This window comes from Drosophila navojoa, chromosome 2, assembly GCF_054131105.1.
Source record: "Drosophila navojoa isolate 15081-1374.11 chromosome 2, UAZ_NAV_1.0, whole genome shotgun sequence".
NCBI lineage: Eukaryota > Metazoa > Arthropoda > Insecta > Diptera > Drosophilidae > Drosophila > Drosophila navojoa.
Window position 1 is genome coordinate 21,017,197 of NC_142890.1, and position 25,545 is coordinate 21,042,741.

A 25,545-nucleotide genomic window follows, 5' to 3' on the forward strand; every position below is an offset into this window, starting at 1 on the left:
AGTCAGAGGCTTTACTTTTAGTATTTTTTCAGTATTTTTTGGGTATATTTCGGTGTCTTGTGCATTCGTCCGAAACCTTATAACTCCATGACTATTTTTGAATGCAAACTGATACTACGCATAAATACGCGTCTAACAAGGCATTCCACTCGAAAATCGGATTAAAAGTCCACAAGATATGAACTACCGAAGTAAGAGGCTTAACTTTTAGTATTTTTTCAGTATTTTTTGGGTATATTTCGATGTCGTGTGCATTCGCCCGAAACCTTATAACTCCATGACTATTTTTGAATGCAAACTGATACTACGCATAAATACGCGTCTAAAAAGGCATTCCACTTGAAAATCGGATGAAAATTCCAGAAGATGTAAGCTACCAAAGTCAGAGGCTTTACTTTTAGTATTTTTTCGGTATTTTTTGGGTATATTTCGGTGTCTTGTGCATTCGTCCGAAACCTTATAACTCCATGACTATTTTTGAATGCAAACTGATACTACGCATAAATACGCGTCTAACAAGGCATTCCAGTCGAAAATCGGATGAAAAGTCCAGAAGATGTAAGCTACCAAAGTAAGAGGCTTGACTTTTAGTATTTTTTCGGTATTTTTTGGGTATATTTCGATGTCTTGTGCATTCGCCCGAAACCTTATAACTCCATGACTATTTTTGAATGCAAATTGATACTACGCATTAATACGCGTCTAACAAGGCATTCCACTTGAAAATCGGATGAAAATTCCAAAAGATGTAAACTACCAAAGTCAGAGGCTTTACTTTTAGTATTTTTTCAGTATTTTTTGGGTATATTTCGATGTCTTGTGCATTCGCCCGAAACCTTATAACTCCATGACTATTTTTAAATGCAAACTAATACTACGCATAAATACGCGTCTAACAAGGCATTCCACTCGAAAATCTGATGAAAGGTCCACAAGATATGAACTACCGAAGTAAAAGGCTTAACTTTTAGTATTTTTTCAGTATTTTTTGGGTATATTTCGATGTCTTGTGCATTCGCCCGAAACCTTATAACTCCATGACTATTTTTGAATGCAAACTGATACTACGCATAAATACGCGTCTAAAAAGGCATTCCACTTGAAAATCGGATGAAAATTCCAGAAGATGTAAGCTACCAAAGTCAGAGGCTTTACTTTTAGTATTTTTTCAGTATTTTTTGGGTATATTTCGGTGTCTTGTGCATTCGTCCGAAACCTTATAACTCCATGACTATTTTTGAATGCAAACTGATACTACGCATAAATACGCGTCTAACAAGGCATTCCACTCGAAAATCGGATGAAAAGTCCAGAAGATGTAAGCTACCAAAGTCAGAGGCTTTACTTTTAGTATTTTTTCAGTATTTTTTGGGTATATTTCGGTGTCTTGTGCATTCGTCCGAAACCTTATAACTCCATGACTATTTTTGAATGCAAACTGATACTACGCATAAATACGCGTCTAACAAGGCATTCCACTCGAAAATCGGATGAAAAGTCCACAAGATATGAACTACCGAAGTAAGAGGCTTAACTTTTAGTATTTTTTCAGTATTTTTTGGGTATATTTCGATGTCGTGTGCATTCGCCCGAAACCTTATAACTCCATGACTATTTTTGAATGCAAACTGATACTACGCATAAATACGCGTCTAAAAAGGCATTCCACTTGAAAATCGGATGAAAATTCCAGAAGATGTAAGCTACCAAAGTCAGAGGCTTTACTTTTAGTATTTTTTCGGTATTTTTTGGGTATATTTCGATGTCTTGTGCATTCGCCCGAAACCTTATAACTCCATGACTATTTTTGAATGCAAACTGATACTACGCATAAATACGCGTCTAACAAGGCATTCCAGTCGAAAATCGGATGAAAAGTCCAGAAGATATGAACTACCAAAGTAAGAGGCTTGACTTTTAGTAGTTTTTCGGTATTTTTTGGGTATATTTCGATGTCTTGTGCATTCGCCCGAAACCTTATAACTCCATGACTATTTTTGAATGCAAACTGATACTACGCATTAATACGCGTCTAACAAGGCATTCCACTTGAAAATCGGATGAAAATTCCAGAAGATGTAAACTACCAAAGTCAGAGGCTTTACTTTTAGTATTTTTTCAGTATTTTTTGGGTATATTTCGATGTCTTGTGCATTCGCCCGAAACCTTATAACTCCATGACTATTTTTAAATGCAAACTGATACTACGCATAAATACGCGTCTAAAAAGGCATTCCACTTGAAAATCGGATGAAAATTCCAGAACATGTAAGCTACCAAAGTCAGAGGCTTTACTTTTAGTATTTTTTCGGTATTTTTTGGGTATATTTCGATGTCTTGTGCATTCGCCCGAAACCTTATAACTCCATGACTATTTTTGAATGCAAACTGATACTACGCATAAATACGCGTCTAACAAGGCATTCCACTCGAAAATCGGATGAAAAGTGCACAAGATATGAACTACCGAAGTAAGAGGCCTAACTTTTAGTATTTTTTCAGTATTTTTTGGGTATATTTCGATGTCTTGTGCATTCGCCCGAAACCTTATAACTCCATGACTATTTTTGAATGCAAACTGATACTACGCATAAATACGCGTCTAACAAGGCATTCCACTCGAAAATCGGATGAAAAGTCCATAAGATATGAATTACCAAAGTCAGAGGCTTTACTTTTAGTATTTTTTCAGTATTTTTTGGGTATATTTCGATGTCTTTTGCATTCGTCCGAAACCTTATGACTCCATGACTATTTTTTAATGGAAATATATTCATTTTCTCGCACTTCAATTAACGATGGTGGAAAAAACACTTTCCGATTTGCCACGCCCATAAATTAAGTTGAGAAATGCAAACAAGAATTTCAGTTATTTGTAAATGGACTTAACGGACAGACGGACGGACAGACGGACAGGGCTATATCGACTCAGCTCGTCGTGCTGATCAAGAATATATATACTTTATGGGGTCTGCGATGATTCCTTCTGCCTGTTACATACTTTTTCACAAAAACATTATACCCTGATTTCCCATTTTCAATGGGTTCAGGGTATAAAAATAGTTATTGCCACGAGCATATATATTGCATATTTATTAATTTAATCAGCGCTTTTAATGTGTCGATGCTTAGCTTTAATAATAATTAAAATCAAGGACTTGGCAATGCAATTCAATTTGTATTTCACATTTATTTCAATGTCTCTCATTTGCGAGCAATAAAAGCGAGTGACAATCGCTGTAGCCAGCATTATAGCCCTGCCATTTGTATCTGCAGCTCCGATCTGCCTCAACGATGCGGAGGGAGTGCCTCTGCTGCAACCTTTCGCTGCTCGTTAAGCAAAGTGCAGGCGACGCTGCAATAACTTTTAAGTTTATGCGCATTTGTTGGCTGCGTTTCTCTAGCGAATTAGATTTAAGTACAGTGCGAGTCGAGTGCGAGAGACACCTTGTGCGATGCAGTCTGACGTGTGCACATATGACTGAGCTGATGTTGCGAATTTGTCAGAAAACAGTTGTTGCTGTTGTTGCCCCCGCCACTGCCACTGCCCCAGTCTGCTGCACCTCCTCACGGTGGCCATAAAGTGACGTGCGTTGATTTTATGGCATGCCACGGGTTGCTCCGGGTATTCCTGTCTCTGGGCGTTACGTAGACGCTTAGCACTTTGCAGTTAGTGAGTGCATCATTTGTATGCATTAAGAAGAAATGACACCGACGCACCTGTACTCTGCCTTAATTTTTGAACTGATGTCTTCCTAAATTGGATTGACTGTATTTCGTTGTTGTTGTTGTTGCTGTTGTTGATGTTGTGCTTGTGGTTTTATAGTAGTTGGGACGGAAAAATGACATCAAAGCACGTTACACACTTGTGTGGTTTTTCCATTGTCGCCAGCCAATCCCCATCGCCCCCTCCACTGACTGGCTATATAGCCACTCGTAGAGCTCAATGCTCGCGTGTATATGTGTGTGCGTTTAGTGTGTTCCTGTATGTGTGTGTGTGTATGTGTGCGTGCATATCATCATGATTATAATCAGCGAGCGCAGGGGCACTTAGCGCTTGTAATGTTGTTGCTTCTGGCACTTTTGTCGGCTTGCTGCACATCAAAGGCGCCGCGTAATGAGCAGCACACGCCAGCGAACTCCTCGGGCTGCTCCTTGCCACACTCGCTGCCGCAGCGCTCGTCCAACATCGTCTACCAGCGCAAATTGACTTTGTCTGTGTCTTTTTGACACCTGCGGCAATTCGTTTCCATGCCCACGCCCACGCCCACGCCCACGCTCGCTCCACTTATCCGACACAGCCCCTGTCCCACTTAGCACCCGGCAGCTGCTATTTGCATCAAAGATACTTTAAAGCGAGCTAAAAACTAGTTCATGGATAGCACCACCAGCAGCAGCACCATCACCACCAGCGCCACCAGCAGCAGCAGCAGCTGTGGAGCAGCGGTGGGTGTGCTGGCAGGGCTCTGGCCGGGCAACCTACATATTTTCAGTCATGGTTTTTGGGGCGTGGCTTGTGTTTCGCTTTTTGGCATGGCGATTCGTAGCCGCAAGTCTCAAAATTCTTCAGTTGCGACGTTGCACAGCCAGTAAATTTTTAGGCTAGCAAATTGTGCGCTGAAAAACCAGATTCAGCTCTACCGCAGCCCCAGAAAGTATGCCACGTATTTCGACTGCTGAACATGAAGCATTTTTCCCCAATCTCCTGCCATACAATGAGCACTCAGCCGTACGTGAAACGCAAGTCATCATACAAGCCATCTAACACCAACACCATTATAATATATATACATTCTGCCAAATATATTCATTTGTGTGGAATATTAGAAAACGAGAAGAGAGACAATGGAGATGAATAGAAAGCAGTAGAAAGAGAGCTGGTAAATAGAAGCGCAGAGAAAGGAAATCAAAAGAAAAGAAAAGCAGAGAACAAAAATGAAGCAAAGAGATGAGAAAAATTTACTTTTAATTTTATAATTTAGAAAACAAAAAAATGATTTCCCATTTTCAATGCGTTCAGGGTATAAAAGGAGGTAAACAGTTTTAGATAAATTTTTTAGATTTTATATAAATTGTTAACAAGGCATAAACAAATATTATCTCAACATTACATTACGTTACATTACTTTTTGTACATTACTTTTGTGAATTAGATATATCGTTTACCCTTATCTTCATTCAGAACAATCTATAAAATTCTCAAACAAAATTTAGAGCAGTAGAACAGATAATTTTTTTCCTGCTTATCGAGCACTCGCTCATATCTATGCGTAGGCCTTAAATTTCACTGATGTTATTATGAAAATTGGTGTTTTTGTAATTCCGTTATTTAATTTACACCTAGGGCTATTCAATTCATATAAACTTGAGTTGGCATTTGAGTCGAGCCGAATGACTTTGATGTCCGTGTGACCTGTGGGTAAGACGGAGCCACCTGTGAAGTGTCTCTTGAGAGGCTCCAGTGTGGCTTGGTCTGCTCTTTTGGCGTTTGTTATGTAAATGCCGTTGCATGAATATAATTAACTTGGCACGGCTTGCGGCCATATGAAACTTTTTTACGGCCGCATAAAAGCGCTTACGTACTTTGCCAGTGGCCAATTGGGGTTTGAGTCGCAGCTACCCGAAAGTTTTCCCATAAAGCCGCCGGCTCAGCAAACAGTAGCAAAGTGACACAACTGTCTCGTAGTCCCGCCCACATCCACCTGTCACAGCTGTCGCGTCCTCCGCCGTTGTTGTTCTGTTTATTGAGACGCAACAGTTTGGCCTTTGTGCGCTTACCGATAAGTCAGCCGCATTATAGAAGTGCCAACTGCTTTCAATTTGCCCAAATGCTGCTCAAGTGCATTGCTTTCAATTGTGCGACGGGCCATAAGTGAGATGCATCTGCAGGCCCCAACACTCAACCCCAGTCGTTCAGTCCACACATCGGCATCCACACCCATTCTATCCAGCCACATCCATATCAATTTTTCTCCGGCTCCCCCGCGGCGCAGACCCTGCGAGATGTATTTGCTGTCTTGGCCACAGTTACAATGTCAGCGTTTAAAGCTCAATTGGTTTAAGTGCCAGAGCATTTGAGCTCTCAGCCGAGGGTGGCTCGCCGAGCAGTCAGTATTTCGTATCGGTTTACCCGGCTGCCTGAAGCGTGCACCATGTTGCAAGCAAATTAACTACAAAAATGTGCACTAAAGCGGAACAGCCGGAACTAACGAATCGTTTGCTGGTCTCTGGGCAAATGAAGCGTATGGAGCTCCCAAAGACATCATCTCTATTTCAATTCCAGTCGGTATATGCATTAACTGCATGAGTTTAAATTGATTGATATGGAGTATTTATTATGGGTTTTATACGGCTAGACTTTAACTATATTTTGTAATTTTTTAATAGTTAACTCTGAGTTTAGTTTAATTTTAATGATTTGTGTTATGTAAGCAGCATGTTGCTGCAACAAATTAAACGTGAAATGAGTTACTTTTCCAAATATGCCGAGCAATCCCTTTGCATAGCACTTAGTGCTAGTTTGTCGCCTTTTGCTAGCGTTTTGTGCCCCCCCCCTGTGTACCTTAAATAGTGCTCTGAGTGTAGCAGGCAATAAATGCTAATATTTTATTTAAAGTGCTTTTAGAAAAGTTACCGCTGAAAGCACACATACATACACAGCTGCAGCATCTCGCATTCGCTGTGCTGCGTCGCTCAGCCAGCGCCCTGCACGAGCACAACAGAAGCTTTTGCACATGGCAAAGTGTATGCTACACACACATTACATGGCAAATGGTTCTTGCAAAAAATTAGCCTTGTATGTGAGTGTGTGTGTGTGTGTGGGTGTGGGTGGGTGGGTGTGTTCGGCTGGGTGTGTTGCTGTTGAAAGATTCAGGCGCTTGATATTAAATATTGCGCATACGCGACGTGGCGCCCGCTTCAGCCCGCCCCGCATAATGCAATGCAGCTCACGCATTTTTGCACATCATTTGCCTGAACTACTTAAGCGCCCTCAGTTGGGCCCGGGCGGTAAGCGGATTTTCTATACCAATGCCCAACTTTTGGGCTGTGCATTCGACACACGTGCTGTGCCGATATTTTGATGGTTCGACTCGATTGCGAACCCTTTGGGCCCATGCGCACTCACACAAACACACCCACAAATACACATGTGCGAGTGGGGCAAAGTTTGACGTTTGCTTTTATTTATGCAAAAATAATTTCAAATGTTTCGCATACTTTTGACGTTTGCTTTTTAAACGCGCAATTCCACAACCTCAGTCAGGCCACAGGCTCGCATGCCACGCCCTCTCGCCACTCAATCTACCTTCCAACTAAAAATCTAATAAAACTTTTGCCAGTTACCTGCCAGCAGCAGCTGTAGTAGCAGCAGCAGCAGCAACAACAACAACAACAACAATGTATGAACAACACGGCTGCTTATTTGCTTATCATATGCAAATTTGCATGTTTCAAGCTGAAGTTTTCTTTACAAAGCGACCGAGTAGCGAAAAAAGTACACAAAATGAAAAGGAAAAAAAAAGAACCCAAAGAATGTTTAACAAGCAACCTAAGGGAAATGCCGAGCACAAAGTTCAAATAACAGAATTTCTGCTTTTACTTTTAATACCCTGAATCCATTGAAAACGCATGAAACAGAGTATGATGTGTATACACAAGTGTGTGTAACAGGCGCAGCAACACATATGTAAACTCATCCAGTATCAAGTACATTACAAATTCCTAATTGCCTTATTAGCATACAACATAATAGAGCCTAGAAGACTATACCCTATAAGCATTACTATAACAAGTAAAACGAATGTGGGCAAAAACAGAAATTTATGCAATATGCACAGCTCGTTAATTAGCTAGTTATATATCCTATTTAATCGATTTTGATTTTGTTTTTTTCTTATATAAGCTGTTAGTTGACTTTTTGTTGGCAGTGTAGGGTATCTGGATGTCGCCCATGCTAGACTACATCGCACTTGCTTGTTTTATGTATCTAAGGCATTTCACCTAACCACATAACTAGCCTCTGGTCCTTGCCTCTACAAAATACATACATACACATGTAAACATGCACAAGGATACGTGATGTATGTGTGTGTGTGTGTGTGCGCCTATCTGCTGCTTTGATTACACAACTCGCAGCCTCGGGCCGTCAGCTCAAAATAAACTCGTTGAAAATGTATCAAGTATTTGCACACAAATAATTTATCAAATATATAATTATATATAAATATGCGCACATACTTATGCATTTCAAGTATGTGAACGATTACAGCTGCCAGACGTGAGCAGCGATAATAATATTCTATATAACGGCACACATATGAGTTGGCTAAAATAATTCAAGATTTCCCAGGCATTTGCATAATGTGAATGCCTGCAAATGGTGGGCCAATTATGCCCAAAGTGAAATTGAAAAGGCCAAATTGCAAGGCGAATGCCAGAAAACAAAATGAAAACAAATTTTTAAACTGCAAGCGGGAAACGAAAATATATTTATATTACTCTAATAAAAAATTGAAAGGCTTGAATGGCTTTTTATTTACCTTATTTATTTAGCAGACAGTTTAATTAACGCAAACTTATTTGTTATTATAAATTACATTACAATCATATTCAAATATATATATTTTTTACAAGTGTGATATATTGGTGTGTACAGCTAGGAATTCAATTATATTAGAAATGCTATTTGCAGTTGGGACCACCAGGATTAATAAGGGGCAGGTATTTTGGAGCGTTTTAGGTAAGAGTAAATTTAATTATTAACCCACTGCATATGCTGGACAGACAGACCAAAAGTACTCTGAGTGTTATGTAGGCCAGCAGTCACATTTGAGATTATTTGTGCCCCATGCACTGAGAATGGGACCACGGGGGATCAGTCGTCATTTTGGTACCAAAGGAAGCAAACCAAAGAGGAAAAACACTGTAAACTTAATTTCAGTCGTCGAGCCAATTCCTATTGGACTCGCCGGGTAGCAGCAGTCGGACTGACAGACAAGCGGACAGTCAGACACACTGGCACATGTGCTACGAATTCAATTCGAGCGACTTAACAGCTGTAGCCGGGGCCCCTTTCAGCATGTGACGCCAACTGAAATTCAATTACAACTGCATACTGAAAATTGCGGCAGCAACAGCCATTACAACAAACTGAGCCAGAAATGCAGCCTGCCTTCGCGGCCATGTTAATATATCAGCCGAAAAGTATGCAACAGGGCAACAAGAAAAAAGAAAATAACATAAGCAAAAGAGAGCGAGGGTGCGCATGCAAAACAAATAAAAAGGGAAATGAAAAACGAGCTCAACTGGAAAATTGCATGTATCAACGGAAAAAATAGATACGTATATATGCATACACAATTGCGCCCACACTCGCATGCACACACAGACCGGAGTCGACACTCGCCAACAACGTCATTTCCGGCAACGCAATGCCCCTGCTGCTGCCTCTACTGTTATTGTTCTGCATCTTGTTGTATTTGTCAAGATGCCTATTTAAAAATTTACAGCACTTGTAAATTAGAAACAAACCAAACGAATGCCACTGCAAATTCACTGCCATCAATTATTTACTACAGTGAAAGACTTTCAGCGGGCAACACTCAAAAACAACGAACAACGCATCGCAAAGAGAAAATTTGAGGGTTTTTTAAAGAAAAGTAAATTAAATTCATTACGTCTTTTATACAGGAAAATCTATAAAGTCCATAAAGAGAGTCATATTTTTAAATCTATTAGTAAATTTATATAAAAGTGTTTTATATATATTTTATTTTTAGAAAATAAATGATTATACTCAACAATCTATCATCTGTATAAGAAATTGCATTAGCAAAGGCAAGTGTTTCATACCCTGTGGAGGCTTTTAAATGAGTACAGGGTATACAAGTGAAATGAAATACCGGAAAGCCTCTCAAAGCATACCACTATTTGACGTATCACTCTACGAGTGTTTTAATTCCACTTTTTGGTCCGAAAGTAATTGAAATGCTAGTCATAGCAAGCGTTGAGTGCATCCCAGATATACAACAAAAAACATATCTATGCAGTATACACGTATACATATCCAACAGTTAGTTATATTTGAGTTCAGTTAACAAAGAAGCAAAAAAAGAAAAATAATGCTGCGCTGTGAGTTAAATATTATATTTAGTGCACACGAAATCAACTCTAAAGTGGAAGTGCAGCAAAATAATAAATTAAATTACTCAATGCGACACAGAACATATATTGGATCTATATTAGTTGAAAATTGAAATTAAATTTTATTGCCATCAGATTGAAATATCTACCATTAAGTGTTGGCCACAATGCTTGGCATTATTAATTTTGGTGGTATCTTATCTGAAAGAATATAAAAAATTATGCAGCCTGGCCACCAATACAATATATTATAGCTTTGTTTAAATTTATAACAAATTTAAAATTTGAACTAGCTATTTATGGGTTCAAAAATCAACAATGGAAAAGTTATGCATATTTATGCGGGAATATATGAAACGAATGAAATTCACAATTTGCCTTTTTAAATTTGGCCTCCTCTATTTATAGTTATTTCAATAAATAGCATACGCATACACACATTTATAGGCAGTCAGCAAATAATGTTGCGCATACGCAGCGTTGGCAAATACAAAATATAAATTGTTCACGATAAATGTGAATGCCAAGGCAAATAAATAATAAATAATAAATATATATAAATATAAATGGCAATATGGGAATGAAAATGAAATAATCTGCCAACTAAAAGGCGCATAAATAGCTGTCGAATGACATTCATTTTCTTTTGTTCATCTTTATAGCAGCCATTTTGTTGTCGCTCATCACTCGTATGTATGTGTGCGATGTGTTGACGCCATCGCTCGTACGTTTTTTTGTTGTTATTGCGGTCACTGACACGTGTACGTGTCACTTCAGACATAAGCGCTGAATTATGCAGGGAAGATGGTCGTCCAATTTTGATTTGATTTATCGCCGGCTGTGGATTTTTACAAGCGGCAATGCTGCTGAGGCAGCGACAATGTCAAATCAATGCCATCAAATTACAGATCATTAGCATATGATTAGCATAATTAATTTTGCACCTCCAACCGGCGGGCTTCTTGATTAATTTCATTACTCGCATCGCCCTCAACAATTTGAGTGTAAATAGCAACAGACTCAATTCCACTTGCAATTTCCTCTACTTACACACACACACACACTCAAAGCCACACACACATACTCGCACTCAGTCACGCATACCAATTCGTAGAGAAGATACAGCTGCGGAAGCAAACAGATCGAAGTTTCTGTGCACACTTGACCAAAGTTAGATTATCAATGCGCGCCGTTCAAGTTTATTATATTATATATATTTTATTTGAGTGGTGCAACTCTTAAAAAAAAAAAACAACTTTTTTCTGGACAGCAGGAAACGAGTACTTCGTGAAGAGCTACATTTTGAAAGTTGTTCTTTGCTTCTTGCACTTTGCTATTTATTGTTAAATGCAATTACGGATCTCAAGTATTGTAAGTAAGCTGAATGCAGATAAGATAAATGATGTCTCGACAGTTGTTCATTGAGTTGAGAAAAAAGTACAAGAAAAGAATGATAATAATATAAGGAAGCAGTTAGTCTCTCAGTAACTTTGAATACGAAAGCAAGCTACAGATTTCTTCTTCTTATATAGAGAATCTGGAAAGAAGGGAGAACAGGAGAATGCCTTACAGCGCTCACAGATGTAATTCAAGTTTCCCTCTTGTTAATCTTATTACTTAAAATATTCAAATTTAAATACTTGTATTAGAGTATCCATTGCAATATTTTAGTTTTTATATTTATTATTCAGCTTATTACATACCGACTAAACACAAAAGTAAAATACACTTATTAAATGCATTGTCATTAAACATCAAATATATTGTTCTTTTACGTATGTACATATTTCTATCATGCAGCTTAACATTCTCACGAAAACTCTTATCAAAAACTCAAATATGCGTATATATTCTTCCCACATTTTGACAGTTTAAGCAGACAACGAAGCAAATTTGTTTACTCACACAGAGCACAGTTTTATCTGCTATTTGCAGTGCAATTTTGTAATGGATTTATCCACTCGCATTCCCATGGCATGCACATGCAGCTCATACAGTCACACATGTACACCCTTGCGGCAGCCAATTATCAGAATCAATGGCAACAAACATGTCCACACATGAGCGCTGAGTGCCACATATTTGTTATTTTATTACTATTATTATTATAGTCGGAAAAAACAAAATGGAGTTTCTGTATAAAAAGTGTCATATGCCCTGAATTTTGAAGAAGACAACAAAACATAAATGAAAAATTGAAAAAGAACATTGCGCACTTTTCATAATTGGCTGCACAATACAGCTAGGATATGAGCACAAACAAACTGTAAAAAGAAATGGGAAACCAGAAACATTGTGTACTTGCAACGCATAAAAGAAATGAACATAATTGCTTGTTTGTGCTTAATGTACCCTAACATTGCAGCACTTGGGCTTGTCAGTTTGTGTAAAGTAAAGTTTTTCGGAATATGCACAGCCTGAAGACGTGGTGAAGCATGCAAAAAGCGTGTTTCAAGTAAGACAAGCACAGTGGGCAAAACTCACTAAAAACAATGGCATAACTTAGTGGACCACTGACCCATAGCAAAAACTCTTAAGCTCTTTGTCTCTGTACTCAGAGAGCCCAGCACCCAATGCGACGCTTATCATTGCAATTTAAGAGCAGTGATAGGCCTGACAGATTAACAGTGGGTGAAATATGTATACCTGCCAAGAGATTTGGGTTATTCGTTTCGATTTCTCACTAGTTCGTTCTCACGACGCTTCAGCTTGATCATGATAAGCCGACTCGAGCTTCAACTGCTTCTACAACTGCATCTATGTATGCGTGTGCTCTGAGATCTGCTTATTTCTTATTTCTTCATTTTAAAGTTAATTAAATAGGAATATATATAAACATTTATTTAATAAGAAATGGCAAAGCAATATTTATTATAATAATTATGAAAAATTTACAAAATATATATTAGTTAATTTGTTAAATACATAAATACATACTTGTAATATTAAATATTACAAAATATTGTACAAATTGGCAATGCAAAACTATAATTAACTGGTTTAAGTTTAATGAATTAATGCTCTTGGTTGATCAAGAATATCTCATAGAATAAATAGAATAGCCAATTTATTTTGTCTTGGCATATAAATATTATTATAAATATTATATACCCCGAAACCATTCTATATCATTATACGTATTACATCTACAATTTAATATAAAGTAAAAGAAGGTTTATGGCAATTTCACATAAAAATTGTCAAGTTTGCCCACAGTGCATATTTGTGTGGGTGCAAAGGACAATTGCAGACTCTAGATTATGTCCCTGAAGAGCAGCTGAACAATAACAAAAATTTTAAGCGACACAAAGTGCATGCGGCTGTGTGTGGCAGAGTGTGGAAAGACAAACATGCAAGAGGACACCAGATATGCCACCAGCACATGCGCATACTCACATTTATATATATATAAATATATATATATATATGCTGTGTGTGTATGTTGCGTGCCTATCTTGGACCGTCTTGAGTGTTTGAGCCAAAGATTAAATGGTGTTTATGGCTGCACCGGTGCAGCTCCATACGCCTTTGGCGCTGTCTCTCTAATACTTTTGACAGTTGTGCAAAATTTATGAGTGCAAACACTTACTCACACACACACTCGCCCACTCTCCGGAATGGCTAGAAATATGGCAGAGCAAAACGAGAATCGCAACGTAAATAAATAAACAAAAAGTAATTGTAATGCAAAAGCAAAATGCAAAGTAAAATTTACAATACCTTTACAAGCAAAGCAGCCATAACTTATTTCTGATTCTGTTTCAAATTTCTGTTGGCGCATTTTATTGCAGGGTTGGACCTGGCCTAAGATGGGTAGCGTGCTCTTCGCAGCTGTCTTCATAGCACTACACTTTGCCACCGGCGGCCTGGCCAACCCAGATGCTAAGCGACTGTACGACGACTTGCTGAGCAACTACAATCGACTCATACGACCCGTGGGCAACAACTCCGATCGTCTGACGGTCAAAATGGGTCTAAGGCTGTCCCAGCTGATCGATGTGGTAAGTCAACAAATAAATAAATAATTGGTATATTTATATAGTCGATTTATTTACAATGCGAAACTCAATTGATATCTTATTAATTTTATCGTTATATTATTATTTATTTTTATTCAAATGAAATAGTGCTAATATTATTTCATAACAATTCTCAGAAAACATTCTAAAATAAATTCTAGCTAAATTCTACAAATAAATTACATATATAGACAACATTATTTCACTCTCCTTAGAGCTCAATGATAATATCTTAAGAAATATATAAACGTCAATCAGTTAAAGTTCATTAATTAACTTGTTAAAGTCACAGTTTGAGCTCTCAAAATGCACGTTTCGTGTTTCTGTAAATATATATGCTGGGTAATTTATATATATACAATAAAGCAGAGAGGGAAAAATGGGTTTTCCCTTGTGGAAATCCCGCAGAAACTATATTAATTTGTTATTAACGATAATGACATCCAGTTTAGCTGTCATTCCTTTGACAACTGAGCTGCTCCACTGCTTATCAAATGACAATCAAAGCAGATTAATTTGCAGAGCCAACAGCGCCGGTAAGTGGCATAAGCCGTGGCAGCGCAGCAGCCGCGTAATTAATAACTGTTTACCAAACGCTTAAAAGGCAGTCGAACTAAGCCACCATTGTTTACCCAGTTCCCATCCCAATTCCATCTCTCAACCCCACACTCCTTCGCAATCCCCGTTCCAATCATAGTCCCAGTCCCAGTCGTCGTTTGTTAACTCTTCGAGCTGGTAGTCAACATTGTTTGCATAATAAATCAATGGGCTTTGCGATTTATAGTGCATCGACTGATGATTGTTTTGTTGATTAAGTTTGCAATTGCAGTTGGTGCCCTCCGCACACGGCTCAATCAGGGCGGCAAAAATTGCGCAATATATCAGGGGAGTCCAGCGCCTGGGCCAAATTGTGTTTAGGAAAAAGAAACAAATATTGAGAAAACTCCGATTGGCAACAGAGTCAAGTGCAGCTACAGCTGCAGCGGGCCAAGCAAATGGCCCACAATCTTCTATACGGCTTGAATGCACATGACAACCGGAAATGGGAAACCGGCTAACAGCTACGTGTGCTCTTGGCCACACAGTAGCCGAGCTTTACATCTCTCTCTCGCTCTCTCACTGTGCTGCATCCTGCACTTGGCCTCTTACTTCCAGCTGGCTTCGACTCCCTTTTTGCTGTTATAAATCACGCGCTAAGCACCAAGACCACTAAAAGGCATGCCAAACAGTCAGCAGCAGTCATACCAGCGCACATTGGGCAATGGCCCCTGTATCCGTGGACAAATTATACAATTTGTTGGGGAATTGAAAGGAATATATTTAAAGGCCAGTTCACAGAGGTTTCATTAACTTTTATTTTCGTTTCTTAAATAATATAAAAATATGATGATAATGGGTTAGCAGAGGTTGTATACATTCCCTTTATTCCTTTTAAATGTTTTATATTTCATATCTTGGAATCGATTATCTTGGAATCACTAGATGTATATCAACAAAATGCAGACTTCTCTATAGTAATTTTCCATTTCCATTTCTTGCAAAAAAATAACCTCATAGCAATTATCCAACATTGGCAAAGGAATTTTACAAGTCCCCTATTTATATTGCATTTGCAACATACAGAGAAAAGTTCATTTTGCCCACAATTACTGTTGGGAGGGTTGCTTGATATATATGCACACACTTTATTACTTCCATTTAAAGAGGTTTCTGCAGCACTACAAATTGAGTAGAGGCTAAGGTAATTGGAACGGTACTATTTGGCCTTAAAATGCAGCATAGCCGTACAGTTCCTTCCACTTTTTATATCTCAGGCAACTTACAAATGGATAGAATTTAATATGATTTCATATAATTTAGTTTTGAAATTAATCTCGCATTTGAAGCAGTGCTACTGGCATGGGGTGCTTATAAATGAAAATGCTTATGTGTGTGTGTGTGCACACACACATATTGTAATATTGCACATACGCCCTGTGTGCTCGACAGGCAACTGGCTAGAGATATTCGCAGAATTTCTTTTATTGCACTAGTCCACTGGTCACTTTTTGTTGTTGTGCATAGCTCATTGTTGTTGTAATACTTCTGGATGCACGTGTTGCCTGGCCTTCTTATTGCCAATTCCTTGCAAATCCTATCGACCAAAATCTGTGCACTTTGGTTGATTTTTAGTTCTATTGAAAAGTGCAATCATTGGCAACAGAACGCAATATACAAATATATACAATAGTATATAAGGAACAGATATCAGAACGGCAGATGCGGCTTAGGCAGAATTTTAAATTTAATTCAAGATGTTTCCATTTGCCTGCCCTCGAGCTCCGAGTGGCTTCGGCTGCTTATTACTTGCATTTCGGCTGCTCATTCAGGTGAATTACGACCAGAAATGCATTAGCAGGTGATGAAGAGAAGGTGTGAGACGCATATTGTTTGTAGACAGTCTTAATTGCTGGTTGCTAAGCTACTCAGAACGAAATTTGGAGCAGAACGCAATCAAATGAAAATGAGTTCGAAATGTGGAAGGAAAGAGCCAAGTATAATCAAACACAAAGACAGCGCCAAATGAAGATTAAATTTGATTTAAAATTGATAAAAGACGAATTCACCCATAACAAAATGCATGCTGTTTAATATATATTCCACAAATAAACATTTATTTGCGTCACTTTCCTCTGCTCGTTATAATAAACCAAAAAACACTCCGGCTTACTATCGAAACTGCCGCATTTAATACTTATTCAGTTGGAGCTGGGTACATTTTTATGATGATGCTCGGCATCGTTGCTGCAAAGTTTATTTACGGCAAACAGGAAATTCGATTTAAATTGTAAACAAGCCCAAGGACTAGAGAGCGTGGCTGAAGGCAGTCGCCAGTGGCACAGAATGCAAATTCAGTTGCATTTAGAATGCTTTAAGCCTCGGCTTAAGCAATTTAAACACTGTATATCCTGCATCCTGTTCGGGGTAATGCAACCGACAGCCGTAGCTCTAAGTGTGAATAAGCAAGCAGCCGCAACGGCAATAACGCCAACAACAACAGCAACAGCAATTACATGGCAACAAACCCAGTTAGGCAGCTGTAGGTGTGAACCGGCATAGACATGGACATGGACATGGACATAGACATGGCCAGCTAGCGGCAGACAGGCAAGGAAGTCGCCTTCGTGTTGCTGTTGTTGGCTGCAGCTACTACAGCGGATGCCGCACATAAAGCATAAAGGATACGCGCCACGCCTGTCCCCATCGTCCCCATTGCCCCCAACGCCGCTGCTGCAATATTATCTCTTCCTTATGCCGCTGTCTTTGTGCCTGGTCTTGGCTTTGTCGTTTTATTGCCGGTTTTCCGCGTCGCCCGCACCTAATGACCTTTCAGACGTCTCAGCTGGCAACTGGGAACTGTTAGCTGGCAGCCCACAAAAGCACACCAAGTGGGTGATTAGTAGTAGCTCGCCTTGGCACCACCACCGGCACCACCTCCAGCCAACATACATACGCCTGCGTGTGGTAACCGCAAGCAGAATCTATTAGCACTGCGTCTCCTAACATATTGCTCTCGCCTCGTGTCCTGGCGCTCTTCATGGCTCTGGCGTTGACATTATCTGACTGTCTCGACGGAAAACGCTTTACGGCGCATCATTATCATTTTGTCGTTAATTACATTTTTCAACGCTTAAGTGATTTATTCCGCAATTTTATCGTTTTCTAATTTTTTTCTATTGAGTCCTACGCCTAATGAGTTGCTTTGCCGCTTGCCACCTAAATAAATATGAAAGGGAAGCAGCAACAGCAGCAGCCTCAGCAGCAGCAGCCATAAATATAATGAGAGCAACTGACAAGGAGCCCTCTAAGTGTGGAAATTTACTTGCCAGGCTCTACACTCGACAGCCCAAACAGGACAGGACAGAGCAGAGCAGAGCGGAGCAGCAGCGTGTGGTTGTCATGCGTGCATCTGTTAAGACTCAAATTAGAGCACTCTGCTCGCATGCTGTTGATACGCTTGAATTATTTGCGGCGAATGCTGAAAAAAAGCAACAGCACGAATTACTGTTTCCTTAATTTAGATTTAATGTGGACTCTCAACGAATAATATACAAGCTCTATTTGTACAGCAAATGTTTATTCTCGGTGGCAAAGGAAATGAATTAATGAATTTTCATTCATGAATTTTCATTAGCTCATTTCCTATGTCGCCTAAAAGAATGATTCAAAGTACATTTGAAAATATTTTTAAGGAAGTGAAAAAATATTCCATGAAAAAATACCCCTAACTCAATTCACCTAGAAGACTCTTCACTTCAATCCCAAATATTTGTATCTACCATGTACCTCATATAGCATGTATATCTAGTGTTTCGACTTCATCTATTACTGGCAACGTCGTTGGGTGCTTTTATAGCAGAGCCAACTTTTAATCCAGTTTCGCAGCCAACCACTGAGGCACTTAAACTTTATGCTTGTTTAGCTGCTCTTAACTTTAATTGCATCAGCTACCCCAGCAGCCCCAATTCCAGTTCCAGTTTAGCTTCAACTCCTATTATTCTCGTCTTCGCTCTAATCTCGTCTCTCTTCCGTTGACTGTGTCACTAGTTTGCGAGACATAAATTGATTAAAACTCAATGATGCTTTAAGGATACGGTCGCCAGCAACGACTGTGACTGTTTCTTATTGCTGCAACTCACTTCAAACTAACCAGCTGCAGCACCATTTAACCCAGGACATGCCATGGGCAACCACTTGACATCCACCGACAGCCCCAAAGGCACCATCAAACAAACAGCCCAACCACCGCCACCCATCACCCGTCACCCATCACCCGTCACCCGTCACTTCACATCACTCCACTCCACTTGACTTCCACTCTACTCAGCTTGCTAAATTTCAAACGCATTTGTTAACCGACACCAGAAGCAGTTGAGTTTCTGCAGTTCACTAAAAAAACATTCGCTCGTCGCAACGATTTTCAATTTGATGGTCCCCACTCAATGCTCAAGTTCTCAGAAATCTTAAGTCCCTGCAACAGCCTCCAGTCCCAGGCCCCGCTGACAGCAGAGCAAAGCATTTGAGCTGTTGTTTATACCCTGCCTCTGATGGCTAAAAAAGCATTCACATTACGTCTATGCAGTCGAATGCGATAATGTTAATGTTAGCCTGTAGAAATCAATTCAGTAAAATTACTTTATTTATAATAATATTGAAGTAGATAAGCGGTTAAGTAGCTACTAATCTTTATAATACAATTTTGTGAAGCATATATAGTAGTCGTGTATACCCACTCTGTCTGACTTGCATTGAAATTTGCAACACAAATTGAATTGAAATCATGCTTAAATTTGAATCTAACGCATTTCTTTCTATTCTATTTTTATTTGCAGAATTTAAAAAATCAAATTATGACTACGAACGTGTGGGTGGAGCAGGTAAGTCCGAACTATTCCATTTTTTATTCACACTACGTATTATTTGTTGTTTTTTTGGCTATTTCCTGGGAGACTGCGAAATTTGTGATTTGGCAGCTGGCAAAGTTCCTAACGTTTCCGGGTAACATGAATACACCATTTGCACGCTTCGGTGCAGCCAAATGCAAAGTAATTTCGCTTGCCAATCCTCGCGTTCGCATAATGCCAATTTGTGAGCAGCACTTGGCTTTGCAATTGAAAGCGTTCCGCCCGCTCTTGGCCAAGTGGCCATGCTGGCCATGCTGGCCACGATGTCCACGATGGTCTCTTTGCAGCGGCCATTGGTATATGTGCATTGGCTTTGCACTAATGCGATAGCCAGTTGGACCTACAACTAGGAATTCCTAAAAAAAAAAAAAACCAACTATATATATGTATGTGTGTGTGTACATATATCTATTGTCCGGCTGGCGCGTTTCTGTGAAACTGCTTTTAAGCACTTGAATGGAGGAGCTTTAAAGTTTTGCATAAAATATGCACACAAAGCCCCTGCACAAATTGCAGTCAATAGCTCTCAAAAGCTTATGCCAAGTTTCTGGTTACCCAAATTGACAAAACAAAAGCAAACCCCAAAATTAGATATAAATTATGCATCGCATCTGTTTCCCTCCATCTCTCTCTCTCTCTCTCAGTCTGTGTGTGTGTGTGTGTGTGATTCAATTCCGAAACTTTGCATGACCAATTCAGCTATTATCATTGTTGACTCATTATAAATGTAATTCGCCTGTGTTCCGGCAAGAGATTTCACACAAAATTCTTTAGCCAAAAATGTGTTTTGATAAAAGTAAATAATTTGTGCCCTTAGTGTAATTCTTAAATAATACTTTACTCTACTCAGCAGGCGTAAAAATTTTATTTAAATTTATAAATATTTTTAGAGACAAAATTAGTTATCGAATATGATTCTGTCTATTCTTCTATAACTTATATTATATGCCTGTCTGTCACTTGATATATTCAGAATGGTAGCAAAACTGTCTGAGAATTGGCAAACAATGGTAAAAGTTTTGTTATTTGTTATTTATTATTGCTGTTGACATTACTGCAGTTATGTTTGGCTTCAGTTGTGCTGCGCCTCCATAAATATGCAAATGCATTATGTCAATACGGCCGCATCTACGTGCACCCGCATGCACATAATGACATTTACGTGCTTTCTCTCTCTCTCTCTCTCGCCTCTATAGAGGCGACTGCAATTAACTGTACCATTTATTGAATAGACAAACAAAATCATTTTACATACTTGATAATGCAGCTGCAGTGGAATTAAAGAATAATATTTAGCTTATTTCCGCAGTGTAGACAGACAGACAGACACTCTCATATACACATGTAGTTTAAATTTATATACCAATTAGTTTTTATATGAACAATCATTTGTCAGCTAGTTTCATGGAATACAAATCACTCATAATTAATTTAATCATTTATTACGATTAACATCAGCAAGGGTTATTTTTTGTTTTGTTTTAATTCTTTTTTGTTTGAACTGTGGAACATTTTCTGCTTGGACAAGCTTCAAGCGCTGCGATAATCCCATTGTGAATTGCAAACAACACCCACAACGCATGCCGCATGCCGCATGCATGTTGCAACAATGCTTTATGGCAGTCAACATAATTACAGTTTTATGATGCACGCTCTACTGTATGAACAACTGCAAGATACCCTACAATATATTATAATCGGATTACTAGGTATAGCTAGGCATATACCCTACAGCTGCGTCTGGCTGCTCGTACGGCGCATATTTGTACAGCGAAAATTAAATTTAACGCCAACAGCTTAGCGACCAATAAATTAATGCATAATTAATGGAACGCAATTGCAACAAGGCAGAACAGCCAGCCATTATGTCCCACAAATTCAATTCAATTTTCGTCTATATGCAAATTATGTGGCCAGGGGCTCGGTCTAGTTCCTTTAATATAGATATACGTGTACATTCCTATATATACATAAATATATTCATTGCTGGGCAATTTTTAATATGGCTCTCTATGTTTTGCAGGAGTGGAACGACTACAAATTGAAATGGAATCCCGACGATTACGGCGGAGTGGATACCCTGCATGTGCCCTCCGAGCACATATGGCTGCCGGATATAGTACTATATAACAAGTAAGTGCCATCCAATATTCCCTAGCCTTCCCGCCCGAAGGTCCGACTTATTATGCTTATGGTTAGGCATTGGGCTGGCATTTGAGGGCTTTGCCAGGGAAGTTCTGGCGCCTGGCACCATTTGCATAATTGCCCAATGGGCGCGACGGGCGCATAAATCAAAGCGCACAGTTACGCTTGCAATTTATCAGGCAATGATTAACGTATTTTTATTTCAATGTAACATGAGAGCCGGCCAACGAGTCAGCTCTGCAGCCGGCTGAGCAAAGGGGAACAGGCCTCGCTTTATGCTCAGCACAAAATTGCTGCCAACTCGTCTGCTTTCTCAAATTGGACGTTTTATTTTGCTATGCTCGCTGTAATTATTATAATTTGCCTTGTGTCGTATTTCACTTGGAGTGAAGCCAGCCCCAAATAAACGGCACAGTGGCACAAAATACAAAATAAATAAAAAGTAAATAAAATTAATAATAAAAAAGAATTAAGAAAATATTGTTTTAGAATCAAAAATGAAAATATTTTCATTAATATATATTTTTGTTGCTCTTATTTTTATCCTGGATTACATATTTCTAAATTAAAACTTTTTAATTGTATTTTTCATATGCATTTATGTTTAATTACCTGTGCTTAAATATTTATATATTAGTTTTATATTAATTTTGTAAATGTTAATAATTTATACATATTAAGAACATCCAGTTAATTTGATTTATTGATTAATTTTTTGTATTTTTCTTTTTTATTTATTTTTTTTTTTCATATTTATTTATTTGTTTTATTTATTTATTTCCTTTTTTAGTATGTACATATTTATCAAATATTTTTCCCTCAGCATAAGTTATTCGCAAAGTCCTTACTTAATATCGATTAAGGAGATTTATCTGTAGATTTCGTATTTCGCCCACTGTGCCAGTGGCTTTGCTGGCCAACACTTGACTCTGTCGATGGGGCTGGCACTTCAGTGCCTACAACACCAGGGAGGACATCGCTCTTTTGGCAGATCGGCTTACGCGCTTTATGTGCCGTATTGGTCGTCTTCTCTTCTTCTTCGCTTTTGGGTGTGTTGCTGGTTGGTGCCTCGGCCATGCGAACTATTCGCATAGCATACTTTTCGGGGTGTGTGTGCGCTTTGCGAGAGTCATAAAAACTCGTAATTTATTGCTTGGAAAAAGCTTAAATTTCATTTGGCAACAACGACAAAAGCATTGTCATGTTGTTGTGCGTAACTATAGCAACTCTCTGGTACTTACACCGAATCACACACACACACACACATACACACGGGCGTACAGGGCTCGTTGTATGGCCTCCATTGTCGTTCGCTGCTACCGTGAACGATTTTTAAAGTGAAAAAATAATTTGTACGGGCTATAATGAAGCAATACTTCGGTTAGAAAGCCTTTTCCCTTTAGTGCCACTTGGACATGAAGTGCCATTCGACTCCGTCACAGACATTCCCAGTTTAGCCCAAAGTGGCCTCTGCCCGCTGCTCGTAGTTAATTGTGTTTGCTGGAAATAAATAGCGTCTGTAAAGTTAATTTAACGCACTCCTCCCCTGAGTGGAAGTGTCATATAAATGTTGCTCTTATCCTTTCCAAAAGACATCTAACTGTCCTCAGTCGCAATTCACAATATTTATTTTCTCTTTATATGGAATTCTGGCTATTTGTACGAAAACTTTTGTTGCTAAAGTATATTTATCTTAAATAAAAAAAACTCGTATATTACTTAACAACAAAAGGAAATTAACTTAGTTTCTGAGGCAATAAACCAAATTAAATTGTTATTTAGGTTTTATGTATAATATTCAGATTTGTAATCGTCTATAATATATAAAAATGTTTTATCTAACTCAAATTTTATTGATACCAAAATCATATCCTCACATATTTTTTGCCACGTTTCAATTGAATGACCATAAAAAGGAAAATGGCAGCAACGGAAATAGATTTAAAATATTTAGGTATAACTAAAAAATCAACTAAATAACAAATCAACTAACACTTTGTCCTTTTTTTTGCAAATCGAAAAATTATGGCTGAATTGAATATCGCTGTAAAATACATTGAATGCAAGCGGAAATTTCAGGCATTGTTATTTATACAACTGGCATACGTGTGTTGTGGTAATCTTGAATGCAAATACAGTAGATTCCACCATGTGGCGGGTCCAAAAGTTTGCAACGCTGAAAATGCGTTTAAATTCACAATTGCATTGCAACTGGCAATATTTCACGCGCAAACTTTTGCCACGCCAAGACAAGCGAAAAGCGTCATGGGAAACGCTGGCACACACACGTATTTGTATGGGGAATGATGGCATATCCGGCAAAATTTACGCCGAAATTCGTATGCAATGAAAAATGTTTAATTGCCTGCTAAATGTGAAATAGCCAACAAATAGTTGAGGGAGCCTCTCAAAGCGCGTAGCCAAACAACAACATGGCCCAGGCACAAATACCTGGCACACACACACACACACACACATGCAGTGCAGCCATGTTGGCCTATTAAATATTGTTGGGCATGTTGCTATGCGGCCTTTGCAACAAGCGTCAGAAGCTGTAATTTATTGGAGGTGGCCTGGCGCTGTTTGGCTCTAATTGTTTGCGGCTCGCCTGCGCCACGCTCCACGTTTGTCAATTTTAAATTGCAATTTCGATCCAAATTTGAAAAACGCTCAGCTCTCAATGGAGTGCCCAAAGCATCTACATAGATAGAGCCATGTGTCATGGCCAAGTTTGCTGACCAGGCATAATTAGTCGTATGTGCTACAGCGGGCACATTAAATACGCATCGAAACCGAGAAACCGTCAACAGCAGCCACTGCGAGTGTATTTGTGTGTGTGTGTATTTGTGTGTGGGTGGGCCATTAGGCAAAGCAAGCCACAAAAGTTTCAGATCCCCATTTGAGTAGCCTGGCCAATGGCGACGACAGCAACGGCGACTCTGTTTATATTTGTGAAAGCCGCTTAATTCCAGCAATTAATTTTCATGTTGATCCAAGAAATTAAAATCGCACTCGAGCTGGGACTCAAAACGAGAGACTGTCCCTCTCTCACTCTCTCTCGCTCCCTCGTTCTTTCTATCTCCATCTTTCTTTTATATTTGGTTTTTGTTTTTAGTTCGAGTCTAGAATTGATTGCAATTGCGGCTGGCTCTCCGAGCTGGCTCCATTTAATGGGCTCTCGGACTTATTTGATAATACGTATTTGAAAGCTTCTCATAGCGCACAGAAGCACTGTGTGAGCTTAGGCACTATATGTGTACATATGTACGTGTGTTTGCCGCTTGGACGTCGTGTTTAATTATGTTTTGATTATGATTATGATAGTCGAATAGAAAGTCTAACTACTTAAAATTCACAATAATTTATTTTTTATACATTTTCGCCTTGGCCATGGTGCATTAGCTTAATCTATATTTTATATGGCTAGCTAATTACAGTGGCTAAATTTCCTTTAAAAAGCCAAGCCAACACACAGTCGGTTTCAGTGTCAGCTGCTTCCTTATGACTGTATCTGCTGTGCTAATAGTTTTAGTAACTTCTAAGCAATATCATAATTTAGAAACATTGCCAGCAGACAGCTAATGTGTGTGTGTGTGTCTTTGCGGTCGTTATAACTGGTTATAAAAATGGCTTTTGCTGGATCAACTCAAATTGTAGAACTAATTAAAAATACATTTCAGCTTCTAATTACAAATTTATTTTAAATGCGAAAATTGCTTCGAATGTTGTTTTTAGCTGTGCATGCCCATGGCCGTTCGGCCGTTGGCCATTGGGTCACCCACCCCGGCCCCTCC

General features: G+C 38.9%; 1 protein-coding gene across 1 annotated transcript in view; it reads left to right on the forward strand.

The window, feature by feature from the left end:
• Positions 1-25,545, forward strand: part of nAChRalpha1 (nicotinic acetylcholine receptor alpha1) — an 83,377-nt gene that overhangs the window by 41,246 nt on the left and 16,586 nt on the right. The window contains exons 3-5 of the mRNA XM_018113475.3: positions 13,935-14,144; positions 19,535-19,579; positions 21,630-21,739. Of these exons, the coding sequence (XP_017968964.1) occupies positions 13,953-14,144; positions 19,535-19,579; positions 21,630-21,739 (347 nt within the window). The 5' untranslated portion in view covers positions 13,935-13,952. The remainder of the gene's footprint in view (positions 1-13,934; positions 14,145-19,534; positions 19,580-21,629; positions 21,740-25,545) is intronic.